The sequence below is a fragment of the Fulvia fulva genome, chromosome 6 (assembly GCF_020509005.1).
Source record: "Fulvia fulva chromosome 6, complete sequence".
Lineage (NCBI taxonomy): Eukaryota > Fungi > Ascomycota > Dothideomycetes > Mycosphaerellales > Mycosphaerellaceae > Fulvia > Fulvia fulva.
In genome coordinates this window covers 3,745,918-3,762,582 of record NC_063017.1, presented here as the reverse complement: position 1 = coordinate 3,762,582, position 16,665 = coordinate 3,745,918, and the positions used below count along the sequence as shown (strand labels likewise).

The window sequence follows — 16,665 nt, the reverse complement described above, 5'->3', positions numbered from 1 at the left end:
TATATAAATTTGCTGGTTGTAATGGGCCTGATATTGGATAGAGAAAACACGATTGAAGATGTAGTGTTGTTTTTTGGTGGAGGTACAGTCCTGGGCATAGTTTTTACAACCCCTGTATTTACGCTAACCACTTCCGGCTATCTATGTCCATCTCAGAAGGTGTTGCTACCTTCAATCACACTATCAAGAATGGGCCAAGCTCACACCTAAGGACATACAACGTATATGCAAGAGTATGCGAGAACGCTGCGAGGCAGTAATAGCCAACAATGAAGGACACACCAGGTGGTGAGCTACGCCAAGCAGTGAATACATCCTTCCTAATGAGGAAAGGTGGAAGAACAGGGGTTGTAAAAACTATGCCCAGGACTGTAGGCGCTTTGGTCCGTATGACGCGTGACTATATACTTTTCTAACTTTTACCTATTGCAAAACCTCTAAAAGGTGCATTCTATAATAGGACTAACTATTCGCGCGACGTTACGACTACTATATAGCAACGAGGGACACCGTAGTATGTTACAACAATGCGAGGGCTACGGGAGAAACTTTTTTGACATAAGAGGATATAGCGGTATTTACCGACACAATGAGGGACATGGGAGTATTTCACCAGATTTTGATCTTCATGATGGGGATATTTGTCATCATGCAGTGTATCTTCGTCTACCTGCCCTTGCAAGTAACCCTCCTTTCCCTTCCCTTCTCAAGACATTCAGCTGACGATAAACACAGAGTATACCCCCAATACGCCGCCTCCCTCTTCGCCGGCAACGACTTCGCACGTTCAACCCTCGCTTTCGCCGCCGTCCTCTTTTCGCGACCAATGTACATCAACATGGGCATAGGACGTGGGACGAGTCTTCTAGGCGGCCTAACAGCAGGCTGTATTGCTGGCGTGTTTGCGTTGTACTTCTTTGGACCGAGGTTGAGGGCGAGGAGTAGGTTTTCCGCGAAATAGATCGACCTCATCACAGCAGTAGGCACATGAGATAGCGACTGAGACCAACGTCCTGTTAGCAACCGTCACTTCTCTACATTTGTCCACCCTCACATCACTATCTGGGTCAGGAGATAGCGCACAGACCATTCGTTCGTCGATCAATACAGAGAACCCACAATCCGTCTGTGCCGCTGCGCACGATATCACCATGCAGCAAGATCGACATCGGTACCAAAGTCGAAAGTCCGCTGAGATGAGACAATTCCGTGAACCAGGGATCTGAGACAACGCTCTAGACCACTTCTTGTTCCACTTTCATGGTCATCAGGAATCGTGTCTTGGGTGACATCTTGACACCGTCACATCTGCTGCTCTGCGCACGAGAGACAATGACGGTGATGTCTCAGGCTTGTTGTGACGACGTCCCATTCAAGAGTCGCCCTCCCCGCGCCGATGTCGTGTCATGGTGGAAACGATATGAGACCATTAGCGAATCGTGTGATAAGACCGGCTCATTGTGACTGTGATCAAAACAACAGCAACTGTAAAGCATACTAGCCTAAGAGATGCGCTCCCACTTATTAGCTACTTCAATCAACCAATCAAAGAAATCTTTTCAATCAATCAAAACTCAGGAACAAACGCCAACCAACTCCATCTGCCCAAATCTCTCCAGCCGTAAGACATCATAAACAAGGCATGAACACTTCGTCGCCAAGTAAAGACATGAATCCATCAAGTAATCAGTCGCTCTGTTGTCGATCAACCTAACCGTTTGCGCCGACCAAGGAGTGTTGTATGCACCAAGCTGTTGCGCAGTACTCCCAATATTTTGTCAAGTCATCATTCCATCAGACCGTCATTCGTGCACTGTTTCTGCGATAGTATGCAAGCGTGGCGCCATATCCTACCATCGGCTGGTACTGCTGCGGTGCATCGCAGGTCGTGCTGGTGGTCCCATACTGGTCCGCTTGACTGGGCTGCCAGTCGAGCGGTCTGGGGCTGGGAAGGTCTGTGATGCCTGCCCAATCTTTCCAAAGTCCTGAAAGATGTCGATGCCTTCTTCGCTGCCATCACTGTGCAGCTGAACGCCAAAGAGGTCAGAGACGTCGTTGTTGTTGTCGATATATAGAGGGGCATTCTCGCCGCCAGCCGTGAGATCTGGCCAGTTGAAGTCGTCAGTAGGCTGCGATATCGGTGGTGGCTTGTGCGATTGCTTTAGTGGTGAATCAAGTTTCGCCGGTGATCTCAGCGCCCCTGACTTTGTCAGGAAGGGTGAGAAGGAGAAAGGGCTGCCAGTTGCGGGTGGTAGCATGAGGTTATTGCTCTTAGCAGTTCCGGTGATATCGGCAAGGATACCAGTGCTCGTGGCTGCGCGTGCAAGAGAAGGACGACCGTTGCTTCGCTTCTCAGGCGAGCCACGTGCAGCGATGTCTTGGTCGGGAATGTCGAGGAAGACATCAAAGGCGGCGTTATTGAGGTTGTAGGAGACGGAACTATCTTCGACCGCCGGCCAAGGTGTAGTGCCTTGCTTGTACGGCGAGATGAACGGTGTCAGACCAGCTGGAGTGCTATCCTGCAGGTTGAACGCAGGACTCCATGTTTGTGCTGGCATTGGGCTGTATGTCTTGGCTGGTGAGCCAAGTAGCTGCCTAACTGCCTTGCGGTGATCACGCAAGTTTGTGTTTGGTGAGATAGCTGGCGCAGGCTTCGCAGGTCGTTTGAAGACGACTGCTGGTGTCAGTGGGTTGTCGTCCTTGCGTACAGGTGATGACCCAAAGGCGGAAGGTAGCGCTAGATAGCGGCTACCATCCTTGGTCGGGCTGTCAAAAGATGAGCTGCGCATGCGTGCAATCTCAGCCTCAGCGCGGCCTTTCTTAATGCGGTGACTGCGCAAGTCTGACTCGGACGCCAGCTGATTAGCAGCACCGCGGGCAGCAGAAGACTCGATTGAAGACCAGTAGCCGCTGTCGTTGAGGCCAGCGAACTTTCGCCTCTGACCACCCGAGCGGCTGGACGGAGGAAAGCGAGGAGCCGGCGGCGGCGTGTCGTTTCGGTGCATTGCTGGAGGTGATGATCCGAGATCTTGCGGCGGAGGTGACGAGCGCATGAGGACTGGCGGCGGTGGCATCGCCGCGCTGTCATCTTTTTCGGGCTCATCCTCTTGCAGGGCAGGATCAGACGCTGGGATGGTGCCATCGGAAGATAATTCAGCATCGTCTGGGAACTTTGCAGAGTCGATATCCTTGGTTTCGAGCTTGCGCACGGGATTGGGCCCCAAGGTGAAGTTGCTCACGGCTGGTGTGCTGGCTGCGCGGTAGCTGACAGGATCTGAGGGTGGCATAGGCAACCCGTGCACATACTGAGATCCATCAGGGTTGATGATCTTGCGAAGTGGTTGCTTCTTGCCTAGGAGGAATGGGCGCTCTTCACCAGGCTTGATAGCCCAGTAGTTGCCCTTCCCAGGGTCGTCCTTTGGTCGTTCTTGCTTCACAAAGTTCTTGTTAAGACTGAGATTGTGGCGAATGCTGTTTTGCCAGCCGCCTTCGTTCTTGCTGTAGAAGGCGAAGTTGTCAGATATCCATGCATAGATCTGAGCCAGGGTGAGACGTCGATTTGGTGCACGCAAGATAGCCATGCCAATGAGTTCGGCATAGCTGTGAGCTGGTTTCGAGCCATCGTCCGTTGGGTGAGGCAAGTCTTCGGGATTGGGAAGATCAAATGGCTCTCCTGTTTCCAGCTTCTGCTTCTTCAACGATTGCGAAGGCACCTTGACAGCACTGGAATTAGTGAAGCTGCGTTTCAGAGAGGTCTTGTAGCCATAGTCCACGTCTGGATATGAAGGCACACTCAGGTCTCCAAATGACGAGCCAGTCTCGAAGTAGTTCTCCTTATCATAAGACTGATAAGGATGTTGTTGAGGGTAGAGTGGGTGCTCCGGCTGCGGAGCGACTTGGTGATACATGGAGTAGAAGTCACCGTTCTTCTGGATGGAGTCGGTGGTGAAATTTGGTTGAGGCGGCGGCGTGAATCTGTACTCCTTGAGACTATGTGCACTGGTAGGCCTGGCAGGAGAACTGTCCTTCTTCGATGGTGAAGAGCCCGGTTTGGTCGTTGTGGACGGATTCAGCTGGACGTTTTGCTTGTTGGACGCGTCGCTGAGTGGGCGGAGGGCATTGAGGAGTGCAGTCTCGACATCGTCGGAGTTGCTGTTTGTATTGTACGCGTCCGGAGGATCCTCGAAGACCTGGAGCGACGCATTTCGGCGCGTCGTTGCCATCGATGAGGGCAACCGGCGGTGGTGTGTGGTGTTTCCTTGGGTTCTTGACCGTTATCGACGCGTCAAATGCCGGTTGCTATGTGCTGTTTCGTCTTCCGTGGTAGGGTGAGACGTCTTCTTCGCTTGTGGGGTCTCAGTCGGATCAGTCGGGGCGCGCGTGGCTGTGTCGATCGGGGTGCGGCGGTGTTGGATGGCGGTATGGACGTCGATAGCGTAGCGATGAAGTGAAATTTCTGTGGACTACTCATCAGAACGCTGCTGCCCAAAAAGTTGGTACTTGGGCTGTATGGTGCGGTCGTGTTCTTGGACGAAGCAGCGCACCCCGGTAGAGGGAGAGGGAGAGGGCGCACGGGCTGTGCAGCGTCGGCGCTGATAACGGGCTCGTTCGCAGGGGCCGCGTTAAGAGGGTGAAGACATGGATGGGACGTACCTTTTCGCAATATCGCAATTCTGTGCAATCTCCAGGCGGGATGAAGGGAAGAAGGATCAGTTCTCACAATGCTTCTTGTTCGTGGAGAGAGGGAGGCTCAACGTGCGACGTGACGAGGTGGTGAGAGGTTCACGGCATGCGCTCCGTCGTGAGTGCGGGGAGCTTTTCGCGCAAGAAACCTGGTCAAGGAATCCAGTTTAGGTCAGCCGGACACGCGAGACGGGTGCGCGCAAGGGAGTCGCAGAATCCGAGCGATGGCGTCGTGATTCGTTGCAGAGAGAAGCACACGCCGCTGCATGAAGCGCCTGGACGCAGCACCTTGCTTCAGTCTCGTTCACGCTCGCGCCTGCGACGCGTTGACGATCGGAGATGGAGGATCTAGCGGGAGGTGGATGCTGTCGAATGAATGTGCCGGTAGACTTTTTGCCCGCAGATCCAATGGTCCACGGCCGTTTCATGCAATTCGCCGAGCAACGAAGAGAACAAATGGTGGCGCAATATGTGCAATCTGTAACATGTTCCTGTGGTTTGTGAAACGGAGTGGGCTGCGGTGCGTTGCGAAACCAGGCGAGGGGATAGACTATGCTGGAAACGCGGATCGCGCTTTCACGAAACGAACTTTTCTGATGTGTCACTTTCACGCACCTTCCACGACTTCCCGTGACTGCCAAACGAGCATCCGCGGCCAATCTACGCTTCGACCGGGCTTGCATCCCAGAATTATCAGAGCAACCATGGTGTCCACGTAAGTCGCTGTCCTACCTCAACTGCCGTTGCATTAGAGACAGGCCCGGCTAACGAGTCGCTACGTAGACGCAACTCCATCGCTGTAGATTCGGCGAAAACGACTCCAGTCAAGAAAGAGCGAACCAGACCTGCCAAGATCACAAAGCATGGCGAGCGGAGCACACCCGGCAAGGCTGCCGATCTTGATGCCAAGCTGAAGTCGAAGAGAGCGAAGCGGCGGTCTCGAGTGGCTGCACGTATAAAGGACAAGGGTCTCACACGGAGGGCTGCCGCGGCTGCAAAGACGAAGAACAGGACGATTGAAGAGGCAGAGGCCAAGGTCGATGAGAGCTGAAAGACTTGACTCGACCATGCAGCAACAACTTGAGAGCCGTTCAGCGAATGCAGTAGCTCAGGCGCTCTAAACAAAATAGAGAGTCACACCACCGCCGACAACAAGTCGCTTGGGAGGCAGTCGCACGACAGAGATGGAGTACAGCCAGGCCTGCAGTGGACAATGGAAAGAGGCAACGAAGCACAGCATAGACACTTGCTGAGACTATCCAGGACTGCATACAATAGCTGAACTATACCTGAAAGACTAAGCCGTCGTTCCTCTGCAGCTCTGAGACAGACTATGCAAGTAACCTATCCATCCCACCTCTTCTCAGACATGGAACACATGTCCACCACCGGCCTTGAACTGCTCAACGACGTCGATATCGTTCTGTGCCATGTTCTGACACACCCTCGCCTCCTTGTTCGCCTTGAACTGCTGGTACGCCCCGGAGCCTGGTCCCTTTGGGTGGACCGTACACTCTGATGGTCCGGCAAGCTGCTTCTGCGCCGCCAGCATCCAGTCCGGCATCTGGGCTTGCTTCGACTTCTCAGGGTGCGCCTTGACCTTGCACCCGCCGAGCTTCCAGGTCATGAGGAACATCTGCATGGCCTCCTTCATCGCCCTCAACAACGATGTCTTCAGCTCCTCAAACTCTGCCTCCCGGCAGTTCACCATCTGCTGCACCTTCATCTTCTTGTCTGTCTCCCACTTCTTCACCCCATTCAGGAAAGACTCCAGCATCTCGGTCTGCACATGCATGATCCGGTAGTCGTACTTTCCACCCATGCCCTCCGCCATGTGTCCCTCGAAGTACTGCTTGCCCTCTCGAAATTTCTTCTGCTCGTTGGCATAGAAGCCGTGGGGGTGGACTTGGGCGAATTTGGCGCTGTACTGCTCGAGACAATCTTGGAAGGGAGCCAGAGCACGATGCTGGCCGAATTGAGCGCCACCCATGTCGACAAAGTAGGACTTGCCATTGGTGGCTTCGACCGCCAGAGTGGCGTGCATGTACTCGCTGGTGTCTTCGATGCCGTTGCCATAGATCCGTTTGATGATCCACTTGTCGCGGGAAACCGAGAGATAGCATTCTTCGATTGTGGTGGTGAGGTCGGTGGAGAGAGTCAGTGGTGGTGCAGACATGAGGGCGGTGAGGTTTACTCTTGAGAAGCATCTTGCTCAACTCGAACATGTAGACGGCAGCATCGTCACACGCCAGATAGGTCAGGAGCGCGGCCTTGTCTTCTGGATTCTGGAACATCTCATTTGGAAAGTCGAAAAGTGCGTCCTCCTCCTCTTGGTTCGCTTTGTAGTAGTGCTCGTACGCGTAGAGGATGCCATTCTTCTTCTGGACCTTCCTAATCTTCAGATCGAAGGCAACCTCGCGCCAGAGGTGGAAGGAAGCTTGGAGAATATTGGCGGCGCGGCTAAGACGCTTCTCGATGCAGGCGGAACCGTGTTTGTTGGCGTCGTTGTTGCGGCAGTGAGTGCGGCAGTAGTGAGGTGAGGTGGAGTTTGCGCCAACCGACGGGGACGACTCGAAGCATGTCATACACACCAAGGCTGGTTGTGGTGCTGCCTTGCTGCAGACCGAGCAGGTGTGTTGTGCCATAGCGTCGGATGCGTGGTGGTGTCAGCGATTGGAAGAGCAAGTGCTTGGAAAAAGGAAAGAGGAGGTCGTGTGTGTGAGCTTTCAAAAACTAAGCAGCTGTAGCACGGACGCTTGATGTTTGAAGTCGAGTGACTGCGGCTGCTAGGATACGACCGAGCTCGGAGGTACGATGCAGGACCAATGGCACTACCAGTCTGGCTGACTTCTGATGCTTATCACCGCGGACAGGGGCACGATGAGGAAGGATCGTGAATCACAGGACAAGCCGAAGGGAGTGAATGCAACACACAAATTACGCTTACTAAGACCACGCGCCTACAGAAGTCTATGCGGAACCATTGGGATCTCTCTTTGGCATGGTCCACCTCGACCTGGGAACATCAGATCTCGTGTTGCCACCAGTGTTTCGGCAAGCATGGTCGGCTTCATCTGGTCGCATGGCGACGAACAGAACATCAAGCAACGCGCACACTCGCCAGCGCCGGCCGAGCACTCGCCCGAGAAGGCGGTCGAGGTATTCGCGACAGTCGAGCTGATCGAGGTAAGATACTTCCCTTTCATCACGCGGCCAAGACTAACATATCCAGGACATCCTTCTCCGCCTCAATGCTCTTGACATTCTTCGCGCCATGCAAGTGTCCCGCTTCATGCGAGACACAGTCATAGGCTCCAGCAAGCTCCTCAAACATATCGGCCTCAGCCCGAATCTCGAGGCCCATTTCTCTTCGCCCCTCTGGCCTGGGAGTGAAAAGTCCCGCATCATCCCGAGATCCTTACCCGTCCTTTCACGACATCACTCTTGACGCTTTCGGCAGTACATTTGACGGACGAAGCAAAATCTACCAGCACTTTGTATCACCTTTTGACGACGTAAGAGGCGCGTACTTTCGACTCGAAGTCAGGCCCTACAGCAAAAGCCTCCGGGACCTGGGCTCTCGAGTCTCCGACATCGTCATATGCCAGCCTCCGATCCAGGAGACATTTTGCTACATGAGGTGTTCGATATGCGGTCTGAATACGCATCACGAGCTTGGTGCGCCGAACATCGTCATTCTTCCTCATACTGGTGGCTATACTACCATGGGCGACGTCCACAGCGCGATCACCCGCATCGCGGAGAACCATGAGTTTGAGTGTGACTCGTCGCGGTGGAGAGATGGGTTGCATGGGTTGAAGCTGACCTTCTTTGGTCACATCGAGGCTTTGGTGGAAGACCATCCACTGAATCTGTTCCGAGCGCAAGAGATGATCAAGTGGAAGGGATATGTATGGTGAGGAGGATTGCGGTCGAAGCACAGCAATTTTGCGAAGCAGGCCCCGTGAGACGTGGAGAAATACTTATTCGCAACCTCCAGCATCTCTAGTTATCGCGACCGAGTCGGACGGCGCCACTCCCGTTGCTACTGCAAAGAGAATGACGTTGGCATAGTTCCAACGTGACGCTTCAACTTCGATCCACCGGCTCTCCACTCGAACATGCACTCGCGCATCGCCTCATCGAGACTCTTGAGCAAAGTCGTCTTACCTTTCGACCACTCCCCGTCAACACAGAACAGCAGCTCTCTCACTCTCATCCCGTCCCGCTTCTCCCACTTCTTTCATCCTTCGAGCAAAGCGACATCCAGCTTATGATGGATCTCATGAACACGAAATTCGTACTGATCATCAAACTCATGGTCCTTCTCGCCGTCCCGAATCGCACGAATGGCCTCAGCATTGGAGCCTCGTGGCAGTGGTCGGACGGTGTGGTTCTTGTTCGGATCAAGGTATGTATCCGTGTACTGCTGGAATGGTACGATGGCGCGCTGCTGGCCGAATTGAGCGCCGGCAAGATCAACGACGCAGTCCTCGCCACAGAAGGCGAGCATGACGAGAACGCTATAGACGGTAGATACCTTCGCATAACCACTGCAAGTGTAGCGGCGTGTCTTGAGATGCTCGCGCTTGAGGTTGAAGTCGATCTCCTCAAGATTTTTGGCGATGCCTTGTGTATGTCAGTATGCTCACTCAGTGAATTCTTCTCCTGTGGTTGACTTACCATCCAGCAAAGCTTGACTGAACTCGAACACGTAGCCTAATGCATCGCAGCAAGCATTGTATGTCAAGACCTTCGCCTTATCTTCCGAGTCCTGGACCAGATGATCTGGGAATGGGAAGAGCGGTCCTTCTGTTGCTGTTCTCATGTCTGTCTGGTACTCATCTTCGGTGATGTGCAGAATGTCGTCAACCTTCTGGACTTTCTTGATCTTCTGGTCGAAGCCGATCTCGCGGAAGCGAAGGAAAGCGGCCTGTAGAAGGTTCCCAGCACGGTGGACGCATCTCTCGTAGCACTTTTGTTCGTGCCAGTGAGTATGGGTTTTCTTGCAGCACATGCGAATCAGGACTGGTCGAGTCGCTGGACTGTGGCATACAGAGCAGAGTCCTGGTGACATCTTGCTGGTGGTCAAGTTGAGTATGTGTTACGGACAAGTGAGCTGCAAGTGAGAACGTAGTGTGTGGATCAGTAAGCTCCCGCTGCTGAATGCCAAGAGACCCTAGCTCCAGCACAGCGTTTGTCGTCAAATCTGAAACGCGAATTTCTGCTTCGACTCGATAGCATCAGCTTCAAGCTTGAGGACGACTCTTTGCGGCTCGACCCAGCTTCTGCGCGTCAGCTCTCTGTACGTTCCCTTTGTTTGGCTGCTCACCATGAACGAAATCCCGATCGGGGTATCGGCAGAGATGGCCAGAGAACCGCACGAGAAGCGTCTGGACTGGCCATCAAAGATCACAGCAGAATCGGCAAAGTCTGCTACGAAATTATTTGATACTGTGGAACTCATGGAGGTAAGCTGTATGTTCTATCTCGCTCACAGCTGTAATACTGATCTCACCCTAGTATATCCTCCTCCAACTCTCGGCCAGCGACGTGCTTACCGCCATGGGAGCAGTCCGATCAATGCACGATACGCTCATAGGATCGACCAAAGTCCAGAAGCATATCGGCCTTCTCCCAGACCCCTCCTCCGAGTTCCGTATGCCAACGATGCCACTGTACTACACACCAAACTCTTCATCACCTCGTCCTTTCCAGATCTTCTACGGTCTATACTTCCATGACGATCTCGGAACTTTCAAAAACCTCTCTGTAGCCACACGCGTACTTCGCACCGAAGCATACGACCGTGACCATATCGCAGCCTTCAGCTTCGAGGTCTACCACGAGGGCCCCTTTCTGCAGAAGCTAGGTCCTCGCGTTCAGAAGATGCTACCCTTCCAACCACCCGTTACGGAGGTCGAGGTCTGCCTGAGATGCGAGAACTGCGTTCCAGGCCTGTGGCCACCTCCAGGCAGCCGATCGCCGGAATGGTGGTATCCTACCACCATTAAGCCTCGCGATGGCAAGTTCATCACTTTCGGTGATCTCCAGCGCGCGGCTGTCTGCAAGCGGACAGAGCATCGTAAGCTGTGCACCAAGCCTAGGGCACGTTCTACCGTCGATCTCCGAATGTGTGGCGAAGTTCAGATCTCGTTGTAATGATGCTCGTGCCATAGTTCGGCTAGAGATACTTCGAGAGAATGATTGTGGTATAAGGAACAAAGATGAGTGATGGCCCATGCAGGGTCCGGCGGCTTGGAGGCGTAGGTACGTCAGGTGCAGTTAGCGAGCTTCGGAAAGGGTATGTGAAATAGCAAATGTTGCGATTGAGCGTCTCGAGCTTCGCAGCTCAGTCTGTCAGTATCGCATGGAGTGACGCGGTGTGGAATTGCAGTGTCGAGGATTATAGAAAGATCTCGAGAACTTTATCTGGATTCAAGTACAGCCAAGATCTTCCTGATCTTTCTGAGCCAACCCGATCTCGCGCAATGTCTCGAGTCAATCCCGCAAGCTCCACTCTCCTTCCAATGGCACAGCCTCATAACGTATCCTCGAAGTATATCACGCCTACTTGCCCTCAGGCTCATCCTTCTCGACCACGAAGTAGTAAGCTCCCGGGAACTGAGGATGGTTCTCCCAGTGTCCTGGGACGGTCTTGATGTAGCGATAATCACTGGTAAAAGTCAGCACACACTCATATCACAATGTCATGCCATCCGCAGCAGGTAGATGGCTCGAGAGCGTCACACATAGCGCACACTTACCGAACAGTCTGAGTCTTGTCGAGCTCGTTCACCCAGAAGAGTGTGTTGTCGTCCTCCACAATCGGTGCAATCTTGCGCTTGTCGTAAGCACCTGCCTTCTTCGCAATTTTCATGTTGTCCTCCTCCACCTGCTGTTTGGTGCGACCGAGCCACATGTTGCCATCACTCACGGCGGCCTTCTCACTCTTCTCAGACATTGGCTGATAGACGTGGAAATTTGCTGACTTGGCTGGCTTGGCGGAGGCTGGAGCCGGTGCTGGCGCTGGAGTGGGGACAGGTGCGGTGGCGTAAGTGTAGTACTGAGGTGCTGGCCGCGGACCTGCTGGTGGAGCGGCGTAGTAGACTGGTTGCGGCTGGCCTGGTGGCATGGCGTAGACAGCTTGGCCGTGTGAGTAGTACTGAGGCTGCGGCTGCTGTGGCATCATGTGAGCTGGGTGCTGAGCGTAGTAGATGGGCTGTGGGTAGACGATTTGAGAAGGTGCTGGTGGAGCGTCACGAGGCGCGGAGATGTCGGATTTTGGTGCTTCTGATACCGGCGGAAGGTACGAATGGTGGTTGAGCCCGTTGTTGCCGTCGTAGCCTGGGGCAGGCGCGGCCGGCTGTGCGTAGAGGGCGTCGTCATCCGGCCAGTGCTCGATGTCGGATGAGGAAGACATTGATGTTTGGTGATGTCGTGTTGTGGTAGTCAAGATGGAAGGGGGAAGTGTGGTTGTTGTTTGAATGGGAGTCGCAATTTCCTCAATTGAGGTTTTGTGCGTATGTATGCGGCGTGAAAGCGACAGGGGTGGAAGGCACGGCTGAAGTGAAACGGCAGTGACTTACAGCTCGGTAGTGACGATGCACAATTGTGCGGTGTCGGCGCGTCGTGTTCGTTATATCTCTTGCTGTTCGTGTGCTGCTAGGCTGCTTCGCCTTCTGTCTTGGTGATGGAGGAGGTGACTCAAGCCACACTTCGGAGAATGGCCAGACGCACATAGTGCTGCGATGTCGTGCAGGAACAAACGATGTGGCGAGTCAATGATGGCGATGGATGTTGTTTGTCGCAAAGGTGAGAGCAAGCCCATACTGATGATCTCGCGCTCCGCAGAACCCGAATCACCACCACTTTCGCCCCTCACTCGAAGCAAAGGACCTTTCCGATGGCTCTAAAAGTGTAAAGCCTTGCACGCCGATCCACACTCGACTCGAGAGGGTTTATGCAGGTCACATATTTGGATGCATTCCCGCTCCGATTTTCGACAAGCTGCCACCTTGTCACCGACAGTGAACCCATAGTAGTATCCATCTTCTGCCACCATCCTTTCAGATCTTGGAGTCGCGGCAGGCACACACTGCCTTGCACTAGGATCGCTGCTTCTCGTCCAGGTCCGTATGCGAATCCGTGCCGATGAAGACCTGCCACATGTCGTCTAGTGGCATCTGCGTAGGAAGCCAGACCATCCTCCATTGACCATCCGCGGCCAGCGTCCAAGCATTGATGGAAAGAACCCCGTTAGGTACCCTCCGTGGAAGGCAGTACTCAAGCACACTTGACGCCCTATCTTGTGCTAGCTGTGCTCCGTCGTATGCCTCCTCAGGGCCAGCACAACGTTCCGGCTTGACGTCGAGGTGGATACACTGGACTCGCCCACGATGCTCGTCTGGTAGAGATCTAATCCACTCGATCAGGAGGGACATGTCGGCAACTTCGAAGATGGCGTTCTAATAGTACGTCTTGGCAGCAGCCGTGCGTTCACCATCGGAGATCTGGAGCCAAACTGGCGGCTGGCACTCTTCCATGATCTGGACGGGTGCTCTGATCTCAAGCGCCAGGACATGTTCGGCGATCATGATGAACAGCTCCGATGGTAGGTTGCACATCCGTTGCCATAGAGTGTCCATGTCGACTTCGTGATGCGATTTTGGGCTGGCGGTCTCCATCGTGGGGGATAATCCGAATGTGCTAACCCTTGTTGCAAATGACAGTGTAGTACAACTTCGTTAAAGCCAGCAGTGCTCGTAAGATAATTACTTTCCCTTGAGCACTCTTGAAGACTGCCCGAAACCTTATTGCTACATGTTTGTCCTCAAAACTCTAACTCAGGAGAATGTCAGCTCTGGAGGTATAGCCGGCAAGTACACTCGCTCCAGATACTTCCAAGGCTGACCAAAGGCTACGAGGCTCAGTGTGGGATGCTTCGTACGGTTTTCATCTCCTGGAATCCATAGATCGAACGATGACGCAAGGCTCGATGGGGCTTGTTCGCCAGCCACGAAGGTCCGTCCATCTGATGACCAGGATTGACGTCTGGCAACTCCCGGCTTAGTGTTCCACTGCTCGGGAGAAGCGGCGAGGTCGACGATATAACATCTCCTTGACTCCACGCCCGGGTAGCTCTTCCACTGGATGTACTTGAGCATCAATATGTGCTCCGTGGGTAAGGAAGCCAGCCATCGGACGAAGTGTATCCTATCCATGATCGAGGGTCCCAGCTTATTGTAATACCAGCCGGCGAAATCGTCCCTGATCTTTGATGAGAGCTGGAGGTGCACCGGTGGTCGGTAGTACCCATAGATGCGGACGGTGGACTTGTAGGTGGTACAGAGATCCACTGCGGCCATGAGGAGATAGAAATCCAGGATCTCATCGTATAGCTCTTGCGGCAGGGAGCAGATACGATGAGAGAGCTCACCGTCGGCCATGTTTGTTTCAGCAGCTGTCGAGAGATGTGTTATATGGCCCCAACACGTACCCACTGACATCGCGCAATTGAGCCAAGGCATGAGTCTGTCCTTTTGAGGGAGATGAAACATCTGACCACTCTCACACCAGTTAACGGTATGGCAAGAAGAAGTGCTGGTCCATGGAGGATCTCACGCGTTCAATGCGTGCGCGAAGGCCGACATTCATGAGCAAGCACGCTGGCCATGATCAGCCGATGCACATGTCATACGTTCACTCTGTTATCAGCCCGAGGGCAGGAGCCTCCCTCCTTTACATGTGTAATTTTACGGTACGGCGTCCTCATCTTGTGGCCATATCATCAGCGCCAAGTCTGCCATTGACGGCATCGACTACGTCCAAGAACACGTAGCCATAGTATGGTCTCCTGTGTCTTGCCATCTCTTCTATCGTATGCTTTCTCCACAACCATCTCTTTCTTGATACAGACGATGAGGGAGAAGGAGGAACTTGAAAATCGGCAAGTGTCAAGTGTTCGGCGGAACGTTTCACCGAACTCGCGTCGACAATCCGGCAGGTTGTGCCTATATGTATGTTCATCATTTCGATCGTAACATCATCCTCTTATCGCTGGCCTTTCGGCAACGGCTTCACCCAGCATAATATCAGGTTCATGCCAATGGTCATGACACCCGTGATCCAAAAGCTCGTCGCGTAGTCCGCGTGATGATAACGAAACACGATCGCGAAGATGACTCCACCCAAGTTCCCGACCGCGCCCACAGTGCCCGACAGAACTCCATTGGCACTTGGGTGGACATGTGGCACAAGAGCAAAGTTCGCGCCATTGCCAGCTTCCACAAAGATGGCCATACCAGCGATCAGACCGAACATCATGGACTCTGAGGATGGATCTGTCAAGCCAATAGCGATAAGGAAGGCGCCAGAGACAATGCCAACGAACAAAATCCAGCACTTCTTGACCCATAGAGACTTGGTGTGCTTGAAGAGGATGTCGGCGATGATACCGCCAAGTGGTCTGGTCACTACGTTCGGCAGGCCGAACATGGATGCCCAGCGGCCGGCTTGCGTTTGGCCAAGATAGGGGAAGTTCCTGAGGTAGTATGCTCCCAGGTAAGAGTTAATCGCGAGCTCGCCGCCGAACGAGCAGAAGTAAGTCGCGCAGTGGAAGAGGGTCTGTGGTGAGGTGATGATGTGGAGTGTATGCTTCAGAGTTGGTGCGACGATGACTTCGCCCACAGCGAGATCAGTCATTTCACCTTGTTTTGGCTGTTGGTAGTCTGAGGCGTCGCCCTCGCCCTTCTCCATGTCTCTCTTCTCACGTACTTCGGGAGTACTGCTGCCGCTGCTCGCATGCCCGGGTGAACTGACAACAGCAGCTTGAGCACTGTGGGCGAGACGTTGGGCATTGTCATGTCGTTCGCTCCACTTGCCAGTGGGTGTATCGTCGCAGAGCAGCAGCATTCCGAGAGCAGTGGACACGATCAGGATAAAGGGCACGATGAAGGCTACACGCCATGCGACGTGGGAAGATAGTCCTTGGTCGCTCTTCAAACCTACGGACTCATGTCAGCATCGCAATTCCGAACAATGCCCAATACCGACTTACTGTCATAGATCAAAGGCATCAAGAAGTAGGTAATACCACCACCAGCATTACCCCAACCTCCAATCAGGGCATTAGAAGATCCAACAACGTTCTTGTCGAAAAAGCCAGTGGACCACACTTGACAAGGCACAAATGTCCCACCCAAGATACCCACGAAGAAGCGAAGCGCTATAAGTCCCGAAGCATTCGTGACCAGACCAGCCATCGCGGTCGGTATAGACCCAGCCAGCAGGATCAGGATGTACGTCCATCGGGGTCCAAAGCGATCACAAAGAGAGAGGTCCAGCAACGAAGCGAACGAGGAGAGTTCCCGTCAAGGCGGCGATATTGGAGTTGGCAATCTGGACAGTTGACAGTTCCAAATCCTGCTTGATGGTGATGCTCAGCAGTGGTGGGAACGCGTACCTGCCTGCATTAGTACGATCCACAACGGCATTGAAGACGGGAATCTGCTTACCACGACCAAAACGCAATGAAGAAGCCCCACCAGGAGAAGAAGAACACTCGGCCATACTTATTGACCGGGTTCAGCACTGGTATGCTCCTGGCTTTCTGGTTGACTGGATTGATCGCTGGACTCTGCCAGAGACTGGATACGGTCACCATATTGCTCTTCTACTTCACCTCCAAAAACTGGGACCCGACTACAAAACTAAAGCTGAAAACCTCAGTTATACCTTCCGCCCAAGATATCACATCGCCTACGACTCATCGCCAACAGCAGCCATGGCGCAAGCCATCGTCGCACATCTCCGCCAGATGCAGCATCTCCTCAGACGATCCCCACACCTTGTGCGACGTTGAGAACGAGTCCCGCCAGCCGGGAACGTGGTCGATGAGCGAGCCTTATCTTTGCCAATATTGCCAAGACATTGTTTATCTCTCAGCCACGTGAATGCATGTGCGCCACGAGATGCCAAGTT

The 16,665-nt window shown here is 53.6% G+C and overlaps 13 protein-coding genes across 13 annotated transcripts; 4 read left to right on the top strand and 9 right to left on the bottom strand.

Moving 5' to 3' along the window:
- Positions 1 to 389: 389 nt before the first annotated feature.
- CLAFUR5_07394 (MFS-type transporter pyvG) lies at positions 390 to 961 on the top strand (the record flags this gene model as incomplete). The annotated part of the gene is made up of 2 exons (XM_047906542.1): positions 390 to 394; positions 736 to 961. 2 exons carry the CDS (start codon positions 390 to 392, stop codon positions 959 to 961), a joined length of 231 nt encoding a protein of 76 aa, XP_047763135.1.
- An 889-nt stretch (positions 962 to 1,850) lies between these two features.
- On the bottom strand, positions 1,851 to 4,223 carry CLAFUR5_07393 (Forkhead protein sep1; the record flags this gene model as incomplete). Its single annotated transcript, XM_047906541.1, has 1 exon — positions 1,851 to 4,223. The coding sequence occupies one exon, from the start codon at positions 4,221 to 4,223 to the stop codon at positions 1,851 to 1,853; it is 2,373 nt and encodes a 790-aa protein (XP_047763136.1).
- A 726-nt stretch (positions 4,224 to 4,949) lies between these two features.
- On the top strand, positions 4,950 to 5,734 carry CLAFUR5_07392 (uncharacterized protein; the record flags this gene model as incomplete). The annotated part of the gene is made up of 2 exons (XM_047906540.1): positions 4,950 to 5,398; positions 5,467 to 5,734. The coding sequence occupies 2 exons, from the start codon at positions 4,950 to 4,952 to the stop codon at positions 5,732 to 5,734; spliced, it is 717 nt and encodes a 238-aa protein (XP_047763137.1).
- Positions 5,735 to 6,046: 312 nt separating this feature from the next.
- CLAFUR5_07391 (uncharacterized protein) lies at positions 6,047 to 7,328 on the bottom strand (the record flags this gene model as incomplete). Its single annotated transcript, XM_047906539.1, has 2 exons — positions 6,047 to 6,807; positions 6,878 to 7,328. The coding sequence occupies 2 exons, from the start codon at positions 7,326 to 7,328 to the stop codon at positions 6,047 to 6,049; spliced, it is 1,212 nt and encodes a 403-aa protein (XP_047763138.1).
- A 208-nt stretch (positions 7,329 to 7,536) lies between these two features.
- On the top strand, positions 7,537 to 8,131 carry CLAFUR5_07390 (uncharacterized protein; the record flags this gene model as incomplete). The annotated part of the gene is made up of 2 exons (XM_047906538.1): positions 7,537 to 7,869; positions 7,916 to 8,131. 2 exons carry the CDS (start codon positions 7,537 to 7,539, stop codon positions 8,129 to 8,131), a joined length of 549 nt encoding a protein of 182 aa, XP_047763139.1.
- Positions 8,132 to 8,926: 795 nt separating this feature from the next.
- Positions 8,927 to 9,760, bottom strand: CLAFUR5_07389 (uncharacterized protein; the record flags this gene model as incomplete). The annotated part of the gene is made up of 2 exons (XM_047906537.1): positions 8,927 to 9,312; positions 9,367 to 9,760. 2 exons carry the CDS (start codon positions 9,758 to 9,760, stop codon positions 8,927 to 8,929), a joined length of 780 nt encoding a protein of 259 aa, XP_047763684.1.
- A 256-nt stretch (positions 9,761 to 10,016) lies between these two features.
- CLAFUR5_07388 (uncharacterized protein) lies at positions 10,017 to 10,845 on the top strand (the record flags this gene model as incomplete). Its single annotated transcript, XM_047906536.1, has 2 exons — positions 10,017 to 10,154; positions 10,207 to 10,845. The coding sequence occupies 2 exons, from the start codon at positions 10,017 to 10,019 to the stop codon at positions 10,843 to 10,845; spliced, it is 777 nt and encodes a 258-aa protein (XP_047763683.1).
- Positions 10,846 to 11,253: 408 nt separating this feature from the next.
- On the bottom strand, positions 11,254 to 12,106 carry CLAFUR5_07387 (uncharacterized protein; the record flags this gene model as incomplete). Its single annotated transcript, XM_047906535.1, has 2 exons — positions 11,254 to 11,359; positions 11,451 to 12,106. 2 exons carry the CDS (start codon positions 12,104 to 12,106, stop codon positions 11,254 to 11,256), a joined length of 762 nt encoding a protein of 253 aa, XP_047763692.1.
- Positions 12,107 to 12,791: 685 nt separating this feature from the next.
- CLAFUR5_07386 (uncharacterized protein) lies at positions 12,792 to 13,127 on the bottom strand (the record flags this gene model as incomplete). The annotated part of the gene is made up of 1 exon (XM_047906534.1): positions 12,792 to 13,127. The coding sequence occupies one exon, from the start codon at positions 13,125 to 13,127 to the stop codon at positions 12,792 to 12,794; it is 336 nt and encodes a 111-aa protein (XP_047763691.1).
- Positions 13,128 to 13,151: 24 nt separating this feature from the next.
- On the bottom strand, positions 13,152 to 13,370 carry CLAFUR5_07385 (uncharacterized protein; the record flags this gene model as incomplete). Its single annotated transcript, XM_047906533.1, has 1 exon — positions 13,152 to 13,370. The coding sequence occupies one exon, from the start codon at positions 13,368 to 13,370 to the stop codon at positions 13,152 to 13,154; it is 219 nt and encodes a 72-aa protein (XP_047763690.1).
- Positions 13,371 to 13,529: 159 nt separating this feature from the next.
- CLAFUR5_07384 (uncharacterized protein) lies at positions 13,530 to 14,132 on the bottom strand (the record flags this gene model as incomplete). The annotated part of the gene is made up of 1 exon (XM_047906532.1): positions 13,530 to 14,132. The coding sequence occupies one exon, from the start codon at positions 14,130 to 14,132 to the stop codon at positions 13,530 to 13,532; it is 603 nt and encodes a 200-aa protein (XP_047763689.1).
- A 604-nt stretch (positions 14,133 to 14,736) lies between these two features.
- CLAFUR5_07383 (Nitrate transporter) lies at positions 14,737 to 15,947 on the bottom strand (the record flags this gene model as incomplete). Its single annotated transcript, XM_047906531.1, has 2 exons — positions 14,737 to 15,689; positions 15,743 to 15,947. 2 exons carry the CDS (start codon positions 15,945 to 15,947, stop codon positions 14,737 to 14,739), a joined length of 1,158 nt encoding a protein of 385 aa, XP_047763688.1.
- Positions 15,948 to 16,008: 61 nt separating this feature from the next.
- CLAFUR5_07382 (Nitrate transporter) lies at positions 16,009 to 16,348 on the bottom strand (the record flags this gene model as incomplete). The annotated part of the gene is made up of 2 exons (XM_047906530.1): positions 16,009 to 16,147; positions 16,200 to 16,348. 2 exons carry the CDS (start codon positions 16,346 to 16,348, stop codon positions 16,009 to 16,011), a joined length of 288 nt encoding a protein of 95 aa, XP_047763687.1.
- Positions 16,349 to 16,665: the final 317 nt, after the last annotated feature.